This window comes from Mya arenaria, chromosome 10 (genome assembly GCF_026914265.1).
Source record: "Mya arenaria isolate MELC-2E11 chromosome 10, ASM2691426v1".
NCBI classification, from domain to species: domain Eukaryota; kingdom Metazoa; phylum Mollusca; class Bivalvia; order Myida; family Myidae; genus Mya; species Mya arenaria.
The window spans coordinates 45,784,137-45,807,986 of record NC_069131.1 but is presented as its reverse complement, the minus strand read 5'-3'; the positions used below and the strand labels follow the sequence as shown (position 1 = coordinate 45,807,986).

General features: G+C 38.3%; 1 protein-coding gene and 1 long non-coding RNA gene across 2 annotated transcripts in view; one reads left to right on the top strand and one right to left on the bottom strand.

Moving 5' to 3' along the window:
* The window catches only part of LOC128205982 (uncharacterized), a 147,055-nt gene that overhangs the window by 104,708 nt on the left and 18,497 nt on the right, over positions 1 to 23,850 (bottom strand). The window lies entirely within an intron of this gene.
* On the top strand, positions 8,609 to 22,387 carry LOC128205979 (transcription factor GATA-4-like). The gene is made up of 7 exons (XM_052908100.1): positions 8,609 to 8,801; positions 15,637 to 16,346; positions 16,657 to 16,835; positions 20,037 to 20,135; positions 20,738 to 20,863; positions 21,126 to 21,267; positions 21,663 to 22,387. Exons 2-7 carry the CDS (start codon positions 15,791 to 15,793, stop codon positions 21,956 to 21,958), a joined length of 1,398 nt encoding a protein of 465 aa, XP_052764060.1. The 5' UTR covers positions 8,609 to 8,801; positions 15,637 to 15,790; the 3' UTR covers positions 21,959 to 22,387.

Below are 23,850 nucleotides of genomic sequence, written 5' to 3'. Positions count from 1 at the left end.
TTACATATTTTAATTTAAAAGTACATTCATTGTTTTTAAATCTAAATTCTGAGTTAGTATCATAAGTAAAATTCATTTATTTGAATGATTACATTTTATGAATAAGTCCAATTGAGCTTTTTACAAGAAAAAGGTTGATTTTTAAGCATTTTATTAGTTATAAAAATGTATAGTTACATGACATTATGTATATTTTCTTCAAAACTGAACGGTAAACTATCATAAATTGTCTTTTGAATTATTCATTAGACATCATAGAAAATATTTAAATGATTTCAGCAGGTTGTCTTATTATTAACTATTTTTAATGAATTTATAAAACTGCTATATATTTTCAAACATCGAAATACTGCTCTGTTCGGAAGACTCACAAGATCAATCAAAATGATTTTTTTCCATGTGTATCAATAATATGTTCGGTTGAACGTAATTTTTCTGTTAACTGAAGTTTATTTTACCCGAAACTGTTGTGTTTATTTCATAATCTCTGATAATATGAAGAAAAATAATCAAATAAAGACAAAATATTTTTAATTAACAGTAAAAAATCTTCAAAATTTGGATAAAAGTCCCATAACGTACCATGATAATGACTATGTTGTCCGTAAAAGCTTTATAAAAGTGTATATTACTTATACCTTAATTCAGTTCAAATAATTATGGCCTTTAAGGATTTGTGTTTTCATAATATAGATTTCCTGTTATATTGAGCTTTGTCAATTTGTGTTGATGTTTTGTTTTATGTACAATTACTACTTCTATTTCCTAACTTTTGTCTCATTTGTCAAATTGAATTGTTACATATTTAAGTGAAAAAACACACACACTATTTTTAAAGATGCACTCTTACTCCCCAATAAGACTTATGATAATTAATATTATTGTTTTCATTTTTCAAAATGGGTTGATATATGTCAACAACAATGTTTCTAATGAAGGATCTTGAGTTCAATTTGCTAATAAGAATGAACTTAAAACATGGTATTTCTGCCTTGTGATACTATAGTAGACCACAGTAAATCTTTTAGCAATCACCAATTGATCATTTAATATTTGTCATGCATTCTGCTATTATAAACAGGGTGACAAGCTTGTTATCAGTAAACGATATTTCAGTAAATGCATTATTTAGTAAGTAGTTATTGTTTTTTCATTTAATTTGATGTGTGTTATATATACAATTATATGTATTGATTTCAAATAAGAGTTTCACTTTAAAGATGCTCATTTAAAGATAATGAACAGACACACAAAAACTAGACACATTTGATACTAATTATACGAATGATTATTGTTTTATATATAGGTGACCTCTGATTTGTTTTGGAGATATTCATAAATGGGTGTTATTCTTTATTGTCTTCAGTTTCTTATACATTTAAGGGTTTTTATAATTGCTTTTCTGGTATATATTACAATGTAATTTAATGCAAATGAAAACACACTTTAAACTGGACACATTTGATACTAATGATATAAATGATTATTGTTTACATGTACTCTGATTTGTTATGAAGATATTCATAAAGGGGTGTTCTTCATGTTATTATACATTTTGGACTTGATTTAGTATTGCTTTTCTGGTATATATTCATTTAATGCACAGGAATTATTTTAAGTGTTCAGTATCACTTTCACACATTATTTACTATTATTTTTTTTGCATATTTGGCCTATTTATGCTTATATGTGCATTGTTGTATTTCAAAACCTTTGTGAAAAATAGAAACAGTATTATTTTCTTCATACATAGTCTGATACATATTCAGTTTGAATGCGTTATTTTTATCATATTTGAAAAAAATGCCATTGTCCAATAAGACACATGCTGTTTTTGTGTTAATATCAACTAAAACATCCATTTTCTAGTCTTCTTTACTATGTAAATGAAGAAGTTAACATTAGTATTATTAAACAGCTAAAAACAAGGCATGTTATGTTATAAATGCATTTCATCTAGTAAACAATGTTCACTTTTTATATAACAGTTCAATAATTATGTTCTATTTATGTTTGCAACTTTACAGTTCAATAATTATGTTCTATTTATGTTTGCAACTTTCGGACGAAATGATAATATTTATTAAAGTACTACACAAATTGTTAAATTGTTATTTCATATCACTTCTTCATGATGAATGAGGTAACTTATTCTTCCCTACAAGTTGTCATTCCAGCATGGTGACGTTGCCCCCTCCCCCTATATGATTAGAACTGCAGTGTACATGAACAATAACTCTATTTCAGCGTAATGCAAGAGTTATTCCCTTTGTATCTTTTCCTGTCCGGAGCATAACTAGAAAACTGCTTTTTTGGAATTTCATTAAACATCATTCAATGGTATTTAGCACAACGAGAGGAAGTACAGTGCACAATGACTATAGCTGTCTTTAAGCTAATTACATAATTATTGCCCTTTGCCGCTTTTTCTTGACCAGAGCATTACTTTAAAACTACTTATGGTATTGAAATAAAACTTGGTATATGGGTATGTGGCAATGACAAAAAGTACAGTGCACAAGCACCCTAATTCTGTCTTGTTCATTAATGTACCCCACCCCTAATGAAATGTTCAACTTGAAAATCTTCCATTTCAATGCTTTTGCCTATGTTGTCATGCAGAAAACTACAAACATTTTGAGAATTTCATAGATGCGGTTCAATGCACCATAATATGCTTGTTGGCCTTGACATTTCTTGTTTTTCAACATATAACAAGTGCATAAACTATTAAACGGCGCGATTTGATGCTTTGCATCAATGGTCTTTCTTGTATCTCTTATAATTCGACTGACGTTACAGAAGAGTACCTATAAGTCTAAGAACCAAAATTGACTTGCTGAAGGAGCAAGAAAAGGCTCCGCGAACTCCACATATTGTCGTACAAGCAGATACATTAAACACGATATCTACGAATAATTAGCCTCTATTTATTTCAATCAAAGTTTAATTAGAAACTCTTGCATGGAGAAACGACCTCTAATTGCATTATGTTAGATCTGGTTTCTTGTGTTTCCGTCTGATCTTGTGCCGCTTACAGGTTGCACCCAACATTTTGTTAAAGAAGGCAGTAGCGATAGTGATCGTGTCTATGGATTATAAAAGATACTTTACACTGATCCTTTGAATACAAGCATTTATTGACACAGATATATTTATAACAATTGAAGTATTACGCGTTAACAATAAGAAAAAAATGTCACCGAAAACCCCCCGATGAATTACCCGATACATTATATAAGTTCATACATGCCGCACTATTACCCGATATATAAGTTCATACATGCCACACTAATACCCGATATATCAGTTCATACATGCCGCACTATTACCCGATATATCAGTTCATACATGCCGCACTAATACCCGATATATCAGTTCATACATGCCACACTATTACCCGATATATAAGTTCATACATGCCGCACTAATACCCGATATATCAGTTCATACATGCCGCACTATTACCCGATATATAAGTTCATACATGCCGCACTAATACCCGATATATCAATTCATACATGCCACACTATTACCCGATATATCAGTTCATACATGCCGCACTAATACCCGATATATCAGTTCATACATGCCGCACTATTACCCGATATATAAGTTCATACATGCCGCACTAATACCCGATATATCAGTTCATACATGCCACACTATTACCCGATATATAAGTTAATACATGCCACACTAATACCCGATATATCAGTTCATACATGCCACACTATTACCCGATATATAAGTTCATACATGCCGCACTAATACCCGATATATCAGTTCATACATGCCACACTATTACCCGATATATCAGTTCATACATGCCGCACTAATACCCGATATATCAGTTCATACATGCCACACTATTACCCGATATATAAGTTAATACATGCCACACTAATACCCGATATATCAGTTCATACATGCCGCACTATTACCCGATATATAAGTTCATACATGCCGCACTAATACCCGATATATCAGTTCATACATGCCACACTAATACCCGATATATCAGTTCATACATGCCACACTACAGTGTGAAACCTGTTGGTTCGTCAGTGTTCTAGGTTGACAATATGGACAGTGTAGGACAAGTAGACAGTGTCAGTTATGGACAGTGTAGGACAAGTAGACAGTGTCAGTTATGAACAGTGTAGGACAAGTAGACAGTGTCAGTTATGGACAGTGTAGGACAAGTAGACAGTGTCAGTTATGAACAGTGTAGGACAAGTAGACAGTGTCAGTTATGGACAGTGTAGGACAAGTAGACAGTGTCAGTTATGAACAGTGTAGGACAAGTAGACAGTGTCAGTTATGAACAGTGTAGGACAAGTAGATGGGGTCAGTTATGAACAGTGTAGGACAAGTAGACAGGGTCAGTTATAAACAGTGTAGGACAAGTAGACAGTGTCAGTTATGAACAGTGTAAGACAAGTAGACAGTGTCAGTTATGAACAGTGTAGGACAAGTAGACAGGGTCAGTTATGAACAGTGTAGGGCAAGTAGACAGTGTCACTTATGAACAGTGTAGGACAAGTAGACAGTGTCAGTTATGGAAAGTGTAGGACAAGTAGACAATGTCAGTTATGGACAGTGTAGGACAGGTAGACAGGGTCAGTTATGAACAGTGTAAGTAGACAGTGTCAGTTATGGACAGTGTAGGACAAGTAGACAGTGTCAGTTATGGACAGTGTAGGACAAGTGGACAGTGTCAGTTATGGAAAGTGTAGGACAAGTGGACAGGGTCAGTTATGAACAGTGTAGGACAAGTAGATAGTGTCAGTTATGGACTGTGAAGGACAAGTGGACAGTGTCAGTTATGGACAGTGTAGGACAAGTAGACAGTGTCAGTTATGGACAGTGTAGGACAAGTAGACAGTGTCAGTTATGGACAGTGTAGGACAAGTAGTAAACAGGGTCAGTTATGAACAGTGTAGGACAAGTGGACAGGGTCAGTTATGGACAGTGTAGGACAAGTGGACAGGGTCAGGTATGGACAGTGTAGGACAAGTAGACAGTGTCAGTCATGGACATTGTAGGACAATTAGACAGTGTCAGTTATGGACTGTGAAGGACAAGTGGACAGTGTCAGTTATGGACAGTGTTGGACATGTAGACAGTGTCAGTTACGGACAGTGTTGGACAAGTAGACAGTGTCAGTTATGGACAGTGTAGGACAAGTGGACAGTGTTAGTTATGGACAGTGTAGGACAAGTAGACAGTGTCAGTTATGGACAGTGTAGGACAAGTAGACAGTGTCAGTTATGGACAGTGTAGGACAAGTAGTAGACAGGGTCAGTTATGAACAGTGTAGGACAAGTGGACAGGGTCAGTTATGGACAGTGTAGGACAAGTGGACAGGGTCAGGTATGGACAGTGTAGGACAAGTAGACAGTGTCAGTCATGGACATTGTAGGACAATTAGACAGTGTCAGTTATGGACTGTGAAGGACAAGTGGACAGTGTCAGTTATGGACAGTGTTGGACATGTAGACAGTGTCAGTTACGGACAGTGTTGGACAATTAGACAGTGTCAGTTATGGATAGTGTTGGACAAGTAGACAGTGTCAGTTACGGACAGTGTAGGACAAGTAGACAGTGTCAGTTATGGACTGTGAAGGACAAGTAGACAGTGTCAGTTAAGGACTGTGAATGACAAGTGGACAGTGTCAGATATGGAAAGTGTAGGACAAGTAGACAGTGTCAGTCATGGAAAGTGTATGACAAGTAGACATTGTCGGTTAAGGACTGTGAATGACAAGTATGTCAGTTATGGAAAGTGTAGGACAAGTAGACAGTGTCAGTTATGGGCAGTGTAGGACAAGTAGACAGTGTCAGTCATGGACAGTGTTGGACAAGTAGAAAGTGTCAGTCATGGACAGTGTAGGACAAGTAGACAGTGTCAGTCATGGACAGTGTAAGACAATTAGACAGTGTCAGTTATGGACTGTGAAGGACAAGTGGACAGTGTCAGCTATGGACAGTGTAGGACAAGTAGACAGTTTCAGCTATGGACAGTGTAGGACAAGTCGACAGGGTCAGTTATGAACAGTTTAGGACAAGTCGACAGGGTCAGTTATGGACAGTGTAGGACAAGAAGACAGGGTCAGTTATGAACAGTGTAGGACAAGTCGACAGGGTCAGTTATGGACAGTGTAGGACAAGAAGACAAGGTCAGTTATGAACAGTGTAGGACAAGTAGACAGTGTCAGTTATGGACAGTGTAGGACAAGTAGACAGTGTCAGTTATGGAAAGTGTAGGACAAGTGGACAGTGTCAGTTATGGACTGTGAAGGACAAGTGGACAGTGTCAGCTATGGACAGTGTAGGACAAGTAGACAGTGTCAGCTATGGACAGTGTAGTACAAGTAGACAGTTTCAGCTATGGACAGTGTAGTACAAGTAGACAGTGTCAGTTATGGACAGTGTAGGACAAGTAGACAGTGTCAGTTATGGACAGTGTAGGACAAGTAGACAGAGTCGGTTATGGACAGTGTAGGACAAGTAGACAGTGTCGGTCATGGACAGTGTAGGACAAGTAGACAGTGTCACTTATGGACAGTGAAGGACAAGTAGACAGTGTCAGTCATGGACAGTGTAGGACAAGTAGACAGTGTCAGTCATGGACAGTGTAGGACAAGTAGACAGTGTCAGTTATGGACAGTGTAGGACAAGTAGACAGTGTCAGTTATGGGAAGTGTAGGACAAGTAGACAGTGTCAGTTACGGACAGTGTAGGACAAGTAGACAGTGTCAGTTATGGACAGTGTAGGACAAGTAGACAGTGTCAGTTATGGAAAGTGTTGGACAAGTAGACAGTGTCAGTTATGGACAGTGTAGGACAAGTAGACAGTGTCAGTTATGGACAGTGTAAGACAAGTAGACAGTGTCAGTTATGAACAGTGTAGGACAAGTAGACAGGGTCAGTTATGGACAGTGTAGGACAAGTAGACAGGGTCAGTTATGAACAGTGTAGGACAAGTAGACAGTGTCAGTTATGGACAGTGTAGGACAAGTAGACAGTGTCAGTTATGTACAGTGTTAGACAAGTAGACAGTGTCAGTCATGGACAGTGTAGGACAAGTAGACAAGTGCCACCCTTGCAACCACTTTGAAGCCGATACTTGTTTAGAATGTCAAGCGTTAAGCCATGCAATGAATTAAACTTACACCTTGAATGCTGCACTATTCGACATTCAAGCGCTTCACGGAGCACTTTGAAATTGACGTTTTCTGAAAACTATTCAAAATTCATATATACTACTTCGTCTGAATAATAGACGCCAAAACGTCACGTCAAAACATATGACGACAGAATGACGGCAGCTGCATCACTGTGTAAATTATTAACGCAATCTGACTGTAGACATGATTGTAACGATCAGCGGAAGTAGAGAGGTATTTCGAAGATGTCGGAAAAAAATCCAACATCACGCACGGAGCAGCGCGCTATGATCAAACACTGAGTTGGCAGCGGAATAACTCCTACAAATACTTAAACGTTTCAAACACGGTGTAAGTCAAAGCCAACATGTTCAAGGGCTTTTTCTTTTTCGCTGGCATATACGTTTCAATGCCGTGCGATTTCAAGCTGAGTGGAAGAACGCCAGTCTTGAGTCAGAGTGAAAGTCAGTGCTAGACATGTTACAAGAAGACCGGCGGAGGACAGTGAGGGAAATTGGCGAATCCGTTCAGCTAAAAAGAACAGTTGTTCATAATATCATAAAAGGGTGGTTGGAAAAGATATTCAAGCAATGGGTTGATTGTCACCGTAAGTGTGTACGTGCAGAAGGAGCGTATTTTGAAAAACTGTAAATGACGTGACGAAATGAGACAACGAAGTGCTCCGTGGCTTGTAACCTGTACTTTTTGCAGTGTTTGTTGTATACGTTCACTTCACAGTATATTGTTGAAACTTTCAGGATTTGTTTATATTAGATACAATTGACAGCTGATAAAATTTTAAATGCATCCTATGAGTGGTATTTTTTTTATGAATGCAGTCTCAAAACTTTCCGGACACCCCTCGTAAATTACAAAATAACATATTTAAATAAACGATACTTGTGTACTTGCTTTAAAATGACTTTGGTTTCCGCGAAACAGTACACCAAATAAATACGACCAAAGGCAGCAGCAATACCTAGTTCAAATAATATCATCAACTTTGAAGCATTCGCAAAACGCTATTGTACATGTCAATTCCTGAAAACAAATGTTTCTGTTGTTCTTAATTACTCATAAAACACCCAAATTGTTTGGCCACACAATTTACAGTTTATCTTAAATTTCTCAAGTTTATTTACAAAACTGTTCCAACACCTTTCGCAAAATAAACACAAACTCCGAGAAGAAGAATGCCAAGAAATTCAATACGGGGGTGGAGTTGGGACGAGCCAGCGCGCGATCTCTGTTCGACGCATTGGTAGAGAGTATTGCTGTTACGAAAAACTCCCAATGCTACTGGTGTTCATGGTGAAATGGGCGGGCAGTAAGGTGGAGCATAATTCCTGAAAATCCAACTTACTCCAAGAACTTGATAAGATGTTAAGATATTCCTTGATATCATTTTGATTACATTCTATGTTCAGACTCCACAAAGTAGAAAATTATCTTTGTTTTATCTAAAAAGAAATTTTACTTTGCGCAGGAAAATATTTTGCGAAGATTGTATCAACATCTATGAATGAGCACAGATAAAACTAGTATTCATTTGCAGGGTATTGTAAAAGACACTGAAAAAGATTATTGTGAGTGATTCCTGACAGAATTTTGGATTTCAAGATATTAAAGGTAAAGAAGCATGAATTTATCACCAGTATAGGAATTTCTTTAAAATATTTATATTTCCCTTATTTTACTTCATTGTCATATTTAATAATAATTTTAATAATCACTTTTACCAAACGGCAAATTAAGCAAGCCATATGCAATGCAAATTTGTTTAAACTAGTTGCGCGAAAGTTTTTTTTTTTAATAAATACTGCGAATGTATATACTTTATGATGATTGGACACTTAAGTGACGGTGATACAGTGCATCTAAGTATGCTGAGTACACAAAGGTATTCATATAATAAAACAATCAATATCTAAACAAATAGAAAATAATAAAACTGGACTGTTTTCTTTTAAAACATATCATGTGTATTAAAACATCAGCAACTATTTCAAACCGCTGGTTCAGTGTTGAACATGTGCACGGCCGTAAAAGCTGGCGTCATTAAATGCCGGTACGCATGTTGTTGAGGTGTCTTTGAAGCGCCTAGCTTCTCTCCACGGACATAGATTACTTATTAGTATATCTGTTCAATCTACAAATTCCTATTTAGATGTTATCACCTCCAAACATGTCTGCTTTCTACATTCTGTAACTTTTTGTGGTGGCTGGTCAAATTGTGTGACCTGTTATAGTATGAGGCTGTGCCGCCAGGCCGCTAGGCCGCTGAAGTGCTTGTTCGACTTTTTTTTTTTTAAAATGTCGAAAATCGCTTCAGATTGATAATTTGTGCATTAAAACAGTAAATTTATCATTGTTTTGGAAGAATAAAAATGCTCTGAAATAGAACACAATTTACGGCTGCTTTGTTAATGTATTAATAAAATATTAATATGAATAAAAAAAAACATTGATTTACCATTGTTTTTCAAGATAATGCATGAACAATTCCTTTGGGAAATGGGGGGATTAGGCCGCTAGGTCGCCAAGTTCACGCCGTTAGGCCGCCAGGCCGCTAACTTCACCCCGCTAAGCCGCTTACTTTACGACGCTAGGCCTTAAACTTCACGCCGCTAGGCCGCTTACTTCACGTACATACCAGTCAGGTCTATAGAACAGTGTACCCCACGCCAATATAAAGAAAACACATTTTTTACAAACAAAATTCATACAGTTTAAACAGAAAAACTGTTGCGACAGTTTGGTATGCGGAATTGTAAAGACACGAACATCTCAATAAAATAAAAATACTATGTGATCAAAATTTACACCCAGGTTTAAGACGAGATCGCACACAATAAAACCGAATGACGAATTGTGGGACGCATTGTGACGGATTCAATACACAAGTTATACACAAGTTATTAAAATTGCCATCAGAAGTAGCCGAAATCCGTGGGAGCTGACATAAACTGTTATCATTAAAACTCCCTGGGACGCGTATTAAGCCTTTGGCTTTAGTTTCAACATAAAAGATACAGTTTCACTCGTTTGGTTCCGTTGATTTAGCCAATTAGCCGTCGGTTTGAACCAATTATGACGTTACGCGTCAATTAGGGTTAGCTGGGCTAGGAAAATTTGCTGGAATAAAATTTCCGGTGCGAGTATAAATATTTGCTAAATTATCTTTATTAAACTAATTTTCAGCCACATGTTAGTAAATGTAAATAATAGGTGTTTGAGCAAAAAATATTACACTGTACATTTATCCACGCGTTCTAATGAGTAAACTGTCTAGTGTTTGAATATTAACAAAAATAAATATTAGTTGCACCAAACATGCCCAGGGCATCTCCAATATGTATCTCTATACTAATATGTGGATTTACGTACACAGTGTGTTTTATTAAACGTGATAAATTGCGGCATAAATGCTCCGTCGGAGAGCAAAATTTTTTTTGCTTCGAATGAGAAACAAAGATAACTTTACTAGTGCACTAGTTTAAATGAAACCTCCGCCGCTTAAAGAGCACCGCATTTGGTCTTTTACTAGTGTTTTTTGAGAGAGTTTTTTATCTAAACACTTTGACAAACATTTTCACAAAATAACCGCCTATTAGAGCAATGTCACTCCATTACTTTGGAAACAGGTTTGTCGAAGTGTTTGTGAAAACTAATCACCTTATGCACCAGTCAATTGAAACAACGGCCCATCTAGGTCCGGGGGTATACCGGGGATAGCCGGGGAAATGGGCCATGTTTTAACCTTCCAGGTGGCCCGACATTACCGGGTGAATGTGGTGGTTTTGTCTTCGTCCCCAAAATAGCAGGGAATGGGCCTTACCTAGGGTCCAGCAGTTCGTCCCCGCAGGACGGGGATTTTACCCAGGCTTGGCTGGACCGAAAGTCAAAGTCCCCGCTATTCCCCAGACCTTGGGGGCCGTGGTTACTATTGACTGGTGCATTATCAAACGCCGGTAAAAAACGAATACGGGTATAGACTGTCCTTTGTTTAATGTAAAATGGTGAAGAAATGTTATCGTTGATTTAAATCCTCATTGGGAGCAAAATACAGTCTACCGGGGTAATTTATCACGTGGTATTCACACACTGTTATAATCATCACTATTCTATATCAAATCGCAAATGTATATGCTTATTTAAACTAAAAAGGAAATATCTGCAGTATACCTGTAACCCTTTATTGGCTTCACAATAATTACCTACAAACTACTTCTAGCAAAAAGAATGAAACGCCCTGTTTATTTATTTGCATTTATCTCAGACACATAAATGTCACATCAAAAGATCATGTTGTATAAACAAAAATCCTGTTTTCTTCATTTTGATTTCACAGACATTTCGCAGAACCCAGTTTGACACTTGTAGAAGCAAGTTCTTAATCCATTAAATCACATTCGCAGTAATGGCAAACAAGCAGGTCGCTCTTGGGCCGCTTAAGTTACTACTAAATAAATATTTGTTTAAATGAAACGGTAGAACGGTCTGACACGGCGGGGTATTGTTGTTCGGGAGATCACGGCATGGGGCCGACTATGAGCACATCTACGACCACAACAATACGCATTACGGCATGGGGCCGACTATGAGCTCATCTACGACCACAACAATACACATTACGGCATGGGGCCGACTAAGAGCTCATCTACGACTACAACAATACGCATCACGGCATGGGGCCGACTATGAGCTCATCTACGACCACAACAATACGCATTACGGCATGGGGCCGACTAAGAGCTCATCAACGACCACAACAATACGCATCACGGCATGGGGCCGACTATGAGCCTATCTACGACCACAACAATACGCATCACGGCATGGGCCGACTATGAGCATGTCTGCAACCACAACAATAAGCATCACGGCCTGGGGCCGACTATGAGCCTATCTACGACCACAACAATAAGCATCACGGCATGGGGCCGACTATGAGCATGTCTACGACCACAACAATACGCATCACGGCATGGGCCGACTATGAGCATGTCTACGACCACAACAATAAGCATCACGGCACGGGGCCGACTATGAGCATGTCTACGACCACAACAATACGCATCACGATATGGGCCGACTATGAGCATGTCTACGACCACAACAATACGCATCACGGCATGGGCCGACTATGAGCACGTCTACGACCACAACCATGCATATTACTGCATGAGGCCCACTATGAGCATACACGACCACAAACAGAGACATTACGGCATGAGGCCCACTATGAGCAAATACGACCACAACCATACACATTACGGCATGGGGCCGACTATGAGCAAATACGACCACAACCATACACATTACGGCATGGGGCCGACTATGAGCAAATACGACCACAACCATACACATTGCGGCATGGGGCCCACTATGTGTTAATTCTAAGAAAACATATTTTGACTTTATTCTAATCTTACCGTCCATAACGTCAATTGATACCTTTAGTTTGCAAGTGTGTTCGTGGCTTGTAGAGGTTTACGTTTCTTATCTTGAGTTTTGTTTTGAAAACAATTGTCGTAATGTTAGCACAATGGTTTCAGAACATTTAGGATCCATTCGCGCATGCATGCGTGCCGTTTTTTAAAGTTAAGTATCCATTCGAAGTCTTGTAGGAAGAAAGAAAGTCATTATTTTAGCGGATTGTTAAAATATACATCTTGAAAATGCGATAAATAAATAAAAGGGAAAGCATAACATCTATTAGCAGTGTGCGAATGCTACATGTGTTTTTGTAGTATTATCCCTCACACAGAATATAGGAATCTACGATATCAGACCAATTTGTATTCAATCATAATTCTGCGAAAATTAATTCCTATGGTTTGTTCGCCTCCCAAGACCACTCGTTATATCTGGCGTCGGTCCCGGGGGAGAAATCATTGGTGAATTTGCGATTCTTGCAAGCATTTTATTAATACAATGCACCGCGCACCTGTTTCTTCCAATCTCCATAGAATTACAATGCATGTGTATTATAGCGGCTTACTTATTATTATAACATGCTAGCATCTTTAACAGTTGTGTGCTTTTTAAATTGGTATGTCACGGTGTGCGTCAGTTATTTTTCAACTGTATGCAATATAATATCTTAATTAATTCATAAGCGGTATAAAACACGTTTACTAAACCCTATTGTGCCAACGATGTATACTTCATACAAATACTTAAAACTAATATTCCATTATGTGTTTTTTGGTAAATGATGCTTATCAAACGTAAATATCTTTCCAAAAATATATTTATTTTTTGCAATTTTGTTAAAAAACAACAACATATGTATCTGTAAACATACCATTGTCATTTCGTTCGTTTGTTAGTAGTTTTAAACACAGAAGTTAAGTTAAGATGATGGGTTTAAAATTTCAAATTTTGCAATAATTCATAAAGCTGTCAAAAGAAATTTTATTTTTGGAACACGTGGGACCATTGCATATGAACAAATGACGTTATCGGGAGAATTATCAAAAGGCAAGAATGTTCGTAAAATTCTGCGATTCTAATGTTGGTCTGGTACATGTCTATGGCAACGAATTTGACGGGTTACTAGAAACCGGTGCAAACAGGTGCTTGTATTACATCAAAACAAGCGTCTGTGTGTCAAGAATTTGGTACAACGGGGTATTGAAATACGTGCTCAAACTATATCTGGTAAATATTAAATGTATTCGTCTTTTTTTAGAAACAAGAAATGAGGAACAGAACATTCCAGGGACAAAACCTCCGATGTCATTTTTGACTAGTTGGACAAAACATCCCAAATCATTTTGACATGTTCTTTCATATCATAACTATAATATTATGAGCGTAAAAATTAATATGATAAAACACGTGCCTGGAAAAACACAACTAAATATGTCTATGTTATTAGCTGTTTTGCAGAATTAAGATATCCCAACCCATTTTAATATAATTTATAAATCTTGAAAAGCCATTTAGTGAATAATAAATTTTCATTGAATTAAACGTTTGGATGTATAGCAGGTAAAAAAGGAACAATTGTAGACAAAGAAGAATGAATGCAGTGTTTTCATTACGTATCATTCTAGCACTTTACTCAGCTAATCGGATTAAATTGTTTGGTCACGGCAAAGCCCTTTTACTCACCGCGGCCGCCTTTTCATCTTTTAGCCATACTTGTGATGTTGCCGCGATGCAATTTCACACGACGCATCCTATTGTTTTCGGATATTAGTGCATTGTTTACGTAACAATCAGGAACAAAATATCCCAAAGGTAAAGAAACTGTATACCATCATCTATACAAGCAAATCATTATTTCAATGAAAATAAATAAATAAATAAATAAATAAATAAATAAATAAATAAATAAATAAATAAATAAATAAATAAATAAATAAATAAATAAATTTATTAAATAAATAAATAAATAAATAAATAAATAAATAAATAAATAAATAAATAAATAAATAAATAAATATATAAATTAATTAATTAATTAATTAAACAAAACAAAAAAGAATGAGTTTGGATTGCTTGCAAAATAATTGGTAGGGATTTAGTTTAAAGCTGCACTCGCACAGATTTACCTTTTTCCCACTTTTTTATTTTTTGTCTTGGAATTAGCAATTTTTTGCGTAAGACTGCTGACAAAAGATCAGATTTTCATATTTCCATTCCAAATTTAATGTTTTATGGCTTAAAACGTTACTAACCGTTACTAACGGTTTAAGAAAAATGCATAAAACATCAATTTTGGAACAAAATATAAAAATCTGCGATCTCATCTTTAGTCAACAGTCTTTTATCACTGGTTTGCAGATATTTACGCAAAAAATTGCTCGTTCCAAGACAAAAAATGAAAAAAAAAGTTTTCAAAACGTTCAATCTGTGAAAGTGCAGCTTTAACTCTTGAACCATTTTTTGTTTCAGATATGTTTTTATATGGAATTGAATATTCAAATACCAAATGAAACATGCATCTATTTTGCCGAATTGCAGGAAACTTTCAAGTGCTATAAAATATACTGATAATCAGAATAGAAAAAAAACTTAAAAAATATTTTAAAAATACGCAGATTACACACTATTGTTTCTGATACACATGTTTATTAATATTTTACTACAGACCATTTCATCGATGTGTAATATTATAGCTATGTTTTCTCCAGTATATTTCGAAATTTAAATGTGCCGAACATTTCTTACTCATTGACTGATTCTACGTTGAGAAAACAGTACATACTTTGCGTATCACTTGTTGTTGTTTTTTTGTCCGAAATCATATTTATATAAGCTATTTTATTGCATTAATTTGAATCGCTCTTTCTCGCGAGTCGCCAATCAAAAGCCATATCGGTACGGGTGGCTTCCATGACGTAGAAAACATAGACAGTTGTGATTGGTTATTGCTTTTTGTCATATTGTGCCTATTATTGTGTGATCCTTTAACTAAGCCAAAATTAAACATATGTCTTTATGATTTCAGATAAAGACAACAGAATTTGGGCAACGAACTGTAGAAAAAAAGTAATTTGATTTCGGGAAACTTCATTATTTAGGCGCTGCTACTTAAGTGGAACCCAAACGGAATTTTGCGTAGTTGTAGTGAAAGTGAGTGTGAGCATTTGTGATCTGCGAGTATGCTGTATAAGGTTTCCGAGGCCAGTGAAAACCAACAGTTTGTGCAGAAACAGGAAGGAGACGACAGCTACGATAAAATCTATCCCAAACAGGAAACAACACCTGACATAAGCTCGGAGACCTCTGGCATGTTTTCTACGTCACTCGTGCCGATGACGTCATCACCAAGTTCCGCATCACCGACGTTCCAGGATCCGCAGACGTCCAACAACCTGGGCTACCCCGGGTCCATGTACGTGCCTGGTTCACGGTCTGTCCTACCGTCAATGCAGTACCTTGGAAACGCTAACCAGACGTCGTCGGCGTCCTTCTGGGGAATGCAACCGGCAGATCTCGGTTACTCTTCGGCGGCAGCAAACGGCGGATCTCAGCTCTCAAAACCATTCCCATTCGACCCGACGCAGGCGCCGACCTCACCGACAACACGAACCGAGGGGATGAGCTACCCGTCTACAGGATCTATCGCCCGCCCAAACCCGTACCCGTCCTATATGGGAGCAGACATTTCCCCCTGGAGCATGGCCATACAGCAAGGATTGCACCGGATCGGCTCGGGTTAGTTCCACTCGAATCTTATATGTACAAACTGGATTAAGGGTTTTGTTTATTATTTTCTAGCTTACAAAGTACAAGATTAAAGAATTACAATATTTCCAAAATAATGTTATTCTTGAAAGCATATTTTCATTAAAATACAAGTTATCAGCGCTTTGCAAGGACAACACGCTCTTTTAAACGGTTATCAATGAAAAATAGAATCGATCAGATCATCAAAACACAAGGATATCATTTTTGACATGGTGGTCAGGCACGAGTAGTGCGTTAACATAGAAGTTACTATGGTACTGCTCTTTTCGTTCCGCAGATGGACAGGAGTACTTTGCCGACCTCGAGGCCCGAGAGTGTGTTAATTGCGGAGCCATCTCTACCCCTCTGTGGCGGAGAGACGGCACTGGTCATTACCTTTGTAACGCATGTGGCCTCTACCACAAAATGAATGGGGGCATCAACAGACCGCTTCTAAAACCCACACAGAAACGACTGGTCAGTAACTCTTTTTATTTGTCACAAAACTGATTTGAAGATGCAGCAAATTACATTTGGTTTAAACATTTTAAAGGGTACTTTAAATTGTGTTGTCAATTTTAAGTTATCTATTTATAGGACAAGTATTTAAATTTGCTCGTACCCAGGAAGACTGACTTTGTTAACAAATTCTTGAAGGGTATTTAAAAGAAAGTGGACACGAACGGAAATCATTCGGGAAAATTCGTGTATCGTATTCTAAACGACAAGTCAAATAATTTAATTACACTATTTACACTTTCCATTATTCTTAGACAACACCGACAGGATACGCTATATATATGTAAGGTTCCCTGTAACCTATAGATATGTTTAAATGTTTCTAAGCTGTTGTATTCCGACAAATTTAATGGTAACTTATGTACAAGCCTGGATTGATTTCAGGTATCAAATTACACATTGCGCAGTTAATAGTAATCTTAATCACTATCTGAACTAAGGTAATTGACTGAATTTTGAAGATACACTTGCATGGATGCACTTTGATCAGTATTAATCATTGTAAATAAATAGTTCCACGAAAACTATTATTGATGAGCATAAATCAATAAATTAATCACGGTCAACATATCGCGTGCTTCTTTTCCCGTATTAAAACAAATGCACTCAAGTTAAGCACATGAAGCAATATCATTTATTACCACTCGTTCTACACCACCCAACACATATAGCTTACATAGTATATTGCAGGGCGACACCTCCGACTACCAGTAGATCTACACCACCCAACACATATAGCTTACATAGTCTATTGCAGGGCGACACCTCCGACTACCAGTAGATCTACACCACCCACCACATATAGCTTACATAGTCTATTGCAGGGCGACACCTCCGACTACCAGTAGATCTACACCACCCAACACATATAGCTTACATAGTATATTGCAGTGCGACACCTCCGACTACCAGTAGATCTACACCACCAACCACATATAGCTTACATAGTATATTGCAGGGCGACACCTCCGACTACCAGTAGATCTACACCACCAACCACATATAGCTTACATAGTATATTGCAGGGCGACACCTCCGACTACCAGTAGATCTACACCACCCAACACATATAGCTAACATAGTCTATTGCAGGGCGACACCTCCGACTACCAGTAGATCTACACCACCAACCACATATAGCTTACATAGTCTATTGCAGGGCGACACCTCCGACTACCAGTAGATCTACACCACCCAACACATATAGCTTACATAGTCTATTGCAGGGCGACACCTCCGACTACCAGTAGATCTACACCACCCAACACATATAGCTTACATAGTATATTGCAGGGCGACACCTCCGACTACCAGTAGATCTACACCACCCAACACATAAAGCTTACATAGTATATTGCAGGGCGACACCTCCGACTACCAGTAGATCTACACCACCCAACACATAAAGCTTACATAGTCTATTGCAGGGCGACACCTCCGACTACCAGTAGATCTACACCACCCAACACATATAGCTTACATAGTCTATTGCAGGGCGACACCTCCGACTACCAGTAGATCTACACCACCCAACACATATAGCTTACATAGTCTCTTGCAGGGCGACACATCCGACTACCAGTAGATCTAAACCACCCACCACATATATCTTACACAGTCTATTGCAGGGCGACACCTCCGACTACCAGTAGATCTACACCACTCAACACATATAGCTTACATAGTATATTGCAGGGCGACACCTCCGACTACCACTCGTTCTACACCACCCACCAAGTACAGCTTACATAGTCTATTACAGGGGGACACGTCCACACATTCTTTTGCAGGGCGAAACCTTCGACTACCACTAGTCTACACCACCCAACACATAGAGCTTACATAGTCTATTGCAGGGCGACACCTTTGACTACCAGTAGATCTACACCACCCACCACATATAGCTTACTTATTCTCTTGCAGGGCGACACCTCCGACTACCAGTAGATCTACACCACCCAACACATATATCTTACTTAGTCTCTTGAAGGGCGACACCTCCGACTACCAGTAGATTTACACCACCCAACACATATAGCTTACATAGTCTATTGCAGGGCGACACCTCCGACTACCAGTAGATCTACACCACCCACCACATATAGCTTACATAGTCTATTACAGGGGGACACCTCCGACTACCAGTAGATCTATACCACCCAACACATATAGCTTACATAGTCTATTGCAGGGCGAAACCTTCGACTACCAGTAGATCTATACCACCCAACACATATAGCTTACATAGTATATTGCAGGGCGACACCTCCGACTACCACTCGTTCTACACCACCCACCAAGTACAGCTTACATAGTCTATTACAGGGGGACACGTCCACATATTCTTTCGCAGGGCGAAACCTTCGACTACCACTAGTCTACACCACCCAACACATATAGCTTACATAGTCTATTGCAGGGCGACACCTCCGACTACCAGTAGATCTACACCACCCACCACCACATATAGCTTACTTATTCTATTGCAGGGCGACACCTCCGACTACCAGTAGATCTACACCACCCACCACATAGAGCTTACTTAGTCTCTTGCAGGGCGACACCTCCGACTACCAGTAGATTTACACCACCCAACACATATAGCTTACATAGTCTATTGCAGGGCGACACCTCCGACTACCAGTAGATCTACACCACCCACCACATATAGCTTACATAGTCTATTACAGGGGGACACCTCCGACTACCAGTAGATCTATACCACCCAACACATATAGCTTACATAGTCTATTGCAGGGCGAAACCTTCGACTACCAGTAGATCTACACCACCCAACACATATAGCTTACATACTCTCTTGCAGGGCGACACCTCCGACTACCACCCGTTCTACACCACCCAACACATATAGCTTACATAGTCTATTGCAGGGCGACACCTCCGACTACCAGTAGATCTACACCACCCACCACATATAGTTTACATAGTCTCTTGCAGGGCGACACCTCCGACTACCAGTAGATCTACACCACCCACCACATATAGCTTACATAGTCTCTTGCAGGGCGACACCTCCGACTACCAGTAGATCTACACCACCCAACACATATAGCTTACATAGTCTCTTGCAGGGCGACACCTCCGACTACCAGTAGATCTACACCACCAACCACGTTTAACGAACGTATTCTTTTACAGGGCGAGACGTCGGACTACCAATCGTTCTACCCCACCCACCCGTACATGACAGGCATGGGACCTTGGATGAACAACGGACAGTTCATCAACAGGGGCAAGGTAGGATCTCAAATCAAGTTCAATGTTTAAGGGTAGGATCCAAAACCTTAATTGCAATAGTGTCGTGTTCGGTAAAAACTGCTTACAATGAATAGTGTTGAGGAATGGAAAATGAAATTAAAAGTAGGCACTGTCATGACGTCACATCAATTGATATCCATTTAGCTACAGTATTCATAATTCTTTTCCAAGCTGCTCGTACCAATCAACGTTTGATTTGTTTATAGTAGATCATTTATTGACAATAACGATTATATGCTATACTACGTCACGTTATTCCAAGTTCTCTTCTTGACCTGTTAACATTGCTTTACATGACGTCATGTTGAAATCACAGTCGTATATGTTTTTACTATTCAAAATCGTTTTTATAATAATGATGAATATGATGATGATGATGATGATGAATATGATGATGATGATGATGATGATGATGATGATGATAATAATAATAATAATAATAATAATAATAATAATAATAATAATAATAATAATAATAATAATAAAATAATGATTAGAGATGATGACGATGACGATGATGATAATGATGATGATGATGATGATGAAGTATTCTAACATAAACATCAACCTGTGTATTACAGTCTGCGTCTCGTCGGGTTGGTCTGTCGTGCGCCAACTGCCACACCACGACGACGACCCTGTGGCGGCGGAACAGCGAGGGCGAGCCCGTATGTAACGCCTGTGGACTTTACTACAAGCTTCATGGGGTGAGGTTTTATGGCTGTTTATGTTTCTTGCGGATAGGGGGCTGCACGTGCAGTATGGTGTATGCACCTCTCCACATCTCTCCTGATCCTTCCGTGCGGCCTTTACCAAGCTACACGGGAAATGCATGATTCTAATCAATAATTCATTCATTTGTATACAGTTTAGTTTTTAATAAACACTTAAAATCAAGAATTAAATGCATCATTTTTATCATTGATGCCAATACACAGACGTCAACTAAGATAATTATTACCTCAACAGGTCAACCGGCCCCTTGCTATGAAGAAAGACGGCATCCAGACCCGAAAACGGAAACCCAAGAACGTGAAAGGCGCCGGAAGTTCCAGCGGTACAACAGGAAGTGTCCCTGACAACAGTTCCGCTGTGAAGACAGAGACTACAGGTATGTGAAACACGGTGCTCTGGACCAAACCTACGGCGCTGACGCAACGAGCATTTTCCATGTCGGCATGCCTGAGAGTCGTATGACTATATAAAAAACAAGAAAGTCAACAATAAAATAAATCATAAGCTTACACCTAGTAGTATTAAAAAGGCAATAGAAGACATATCTTGAATGGCTGTAAACTTACCATCTACAAAAAGATATATCAACAATTATACATGTTTATTCCAGTAGTTCTCATTTACTTCACATGTTGCAATAGTTCGGCACACTTGTCTGTAGGTTTAGTATTAAAGCAAAATAAGATATTCATTACTTTTAATTCGCGCATGAGATTTTTAACATAAAAATGAAGCTTTTTAAAGTAATTTACAACTTTTTTTGTATTTTAGAGAAAAGGTCCACAGTATCTCCCTCTACAGACTCCCATCAGATCCGTGATGCAAACATCAGTGATGACGCAATGTCTGCACGCATGCATCATATGACCCCATACCCTGTCAAAACTGACCGAGCAAGTCCGAAAGATCCGCACAACAGTTACACATCCTCATTTTTGACCCTCACTCCACCTAAAACCATCGGGGACTCGTTAGACAAAGATGGTCACTATTTAAGCGCGCATGCGCAGCAGATTTACTCAACTAATCAGAATTCGGGACTAAATATGGGAATCGTAGCTACGTAATTTGTGATATATAATAACAAATGAGTTAATAGGCTTTGGTGATTTTATTTTTTTACTGCGATAACGCTCATCGCATTGAATTGAACTTTATATTCGGAGAAAAAGTGTTTACCGGATTTTGACACTCTTGATAAAAGTGCAGATGCTATTAAAATGTGTGTACATATTAGGTGTTGTAGATATGAATTTTTGAAGTTAATTACAAGTTGGCATATTTTTGTATATATATAAGGAGTTATTATTTACATGTAGATTTAGAAAAAAGCATGCTATTTCAAATGTTCGCTTGAAATAATTTCTTCGTCGCATCCGTCATTTGTTTAGAATGAGACTCACCATTGGCAGTTCTTATAGAATAAACAATGTTTTTGCTGGATTATTACGACCATCGAGCATCATTTTATTCATATATTGTAATTTGTATTAATAAATATGATGAATTATACTGTTTGCAAATTGTTTTACGATATATCATTGATGGATGCCATCATTCCAAGAAGACAAGTAAATAAGTCCAGTTTCCAACAGAAAACCAAGCAGTTTTTCCAGCATACTGACAGAAAAGTGAATGTGTTCAACGATTCAAAGATGTTTCAATTAACACTGCGCTGTCCTCTTTAGGACAATGTTTGTCAATCGTTGAAATGTTCAATCTTTTGTGGAAAATGTTGGCCAATCATGTTCTTTTTTGAATCATTGTCAGTCGCAGGCAATGTTATTCAATCGTTGGTATTGCAGGTCAATTGCGTGCAATGTCGTCCGATCGTTGGCAATGTTGGTCGTTAGTCGGCAGTTGTGGGTAATGGCTGTCAACTGAGTCAATGCTGACTTATTGTTGGCAATGATGGCTAAATATGGGCAATCGTTGTCAATTATCGACCACCGTGGACAACGCTGATCAATCGCAGGCAATATTAATTTATTGTAATCCATGTTGGTTTAATGAAGGTATTCGTAAGCAATGTTGGTCGATCATTGGCAATTTTCAGTCGTGGGAAATGTTGGTTGATCGTAATCATGTTGATTTATCACTGTTGGTTAATTGTGATCAATCTAAGCCAAAGGTTCGTCCAAATTGAGCAATGCTAATCGATCGTGGGTTATGTTTTTAAGTGTGGGCATTCATTAGCAATGATGTTCGTTCGTGAGTACTGTTAGTCAATTGGGGATAATGTTGGTCAACAGTGATTAATGTTAAATAAAAGATAGCCAATAGTTGTTAATGTTGGTCAATAGTAGTGAGAAATGTTGGTCAACAGTGGGCAATGTTAATCAATCGTTGGCAATATTGGACTATAATGGTTAAAGTCTGAGCAGTAGTGGATAGTGTTAGTAAAAATCTGGTTCTGCTAGTCTGGTTCTGCTAGTCCATAGTGAGTACAGTTAGTCAGTACTGGGTTATGTCAGTCCTGGGTTATATCAGTCCTGGGTTAAGACAGTCTATCGTGGACAAGGTTGGTTAATTGTGAGTACAGTTAGTCAGTACTGGGTTATGTCAGTTCTGGGTTATATCAGTCCTGGGTTATGACAGTCTATCGTGGACAAGGTTGGTCAATTGTGAGTACAGTTAGTCAGTACTGGGTTATGTCAGTCCTGGGTTATATCAGTCCTGGGTTAAGACAGTCTATCGTGGACAAGGTTGGTCAATTGTGAGTACAGTTAGTCAGTACTGGGTTATGTCAGTTCTGGGTTATATCAGTCCTGGGTTATGACAGTCTATCGTGGACAAGGTTGGTCAATTGTGAGTACAGTTAGTCAGTACTGGGTTATGTCAGTCCTGGGTTATATCAGTCCTGGGTTAAGACAGTCTATCGTGGACAAGGTTGGTCAATTGTGAGTACAGTTAGTCAGTACTGGGTTATGTCAGTCCTGGGTTATATCAGTCCTGGGTT

What these genes read in the sequence shown, in the direction of transcription:
- LOC128205979 (XM_052908100.1), top strand. Translation starts at nt 15,791, where the DNA reads ATGCTGTATAAGGTTTCCGAGGCCAGTGAAAACCAACAGTTTGTGCAG. An exon ending in ATTGCACCGGATCGGCTCGG is followed by an intron (nt 16,347 to 16,656) that starts GTTAGTTCCACT and finishes TTCGTTCCGCAG; the next exon opens with ATGGACAGGAGTACTTTGCC. An exon ending in TTTACTACAAGCTTCATGGG is followed by an intron (nt 20,864 to 21,125) that starts GTGAGGTTTTAT and finishes TTACCTCAACAG; the next exon opens with GTCAACCGGCCCCTTGCTAT.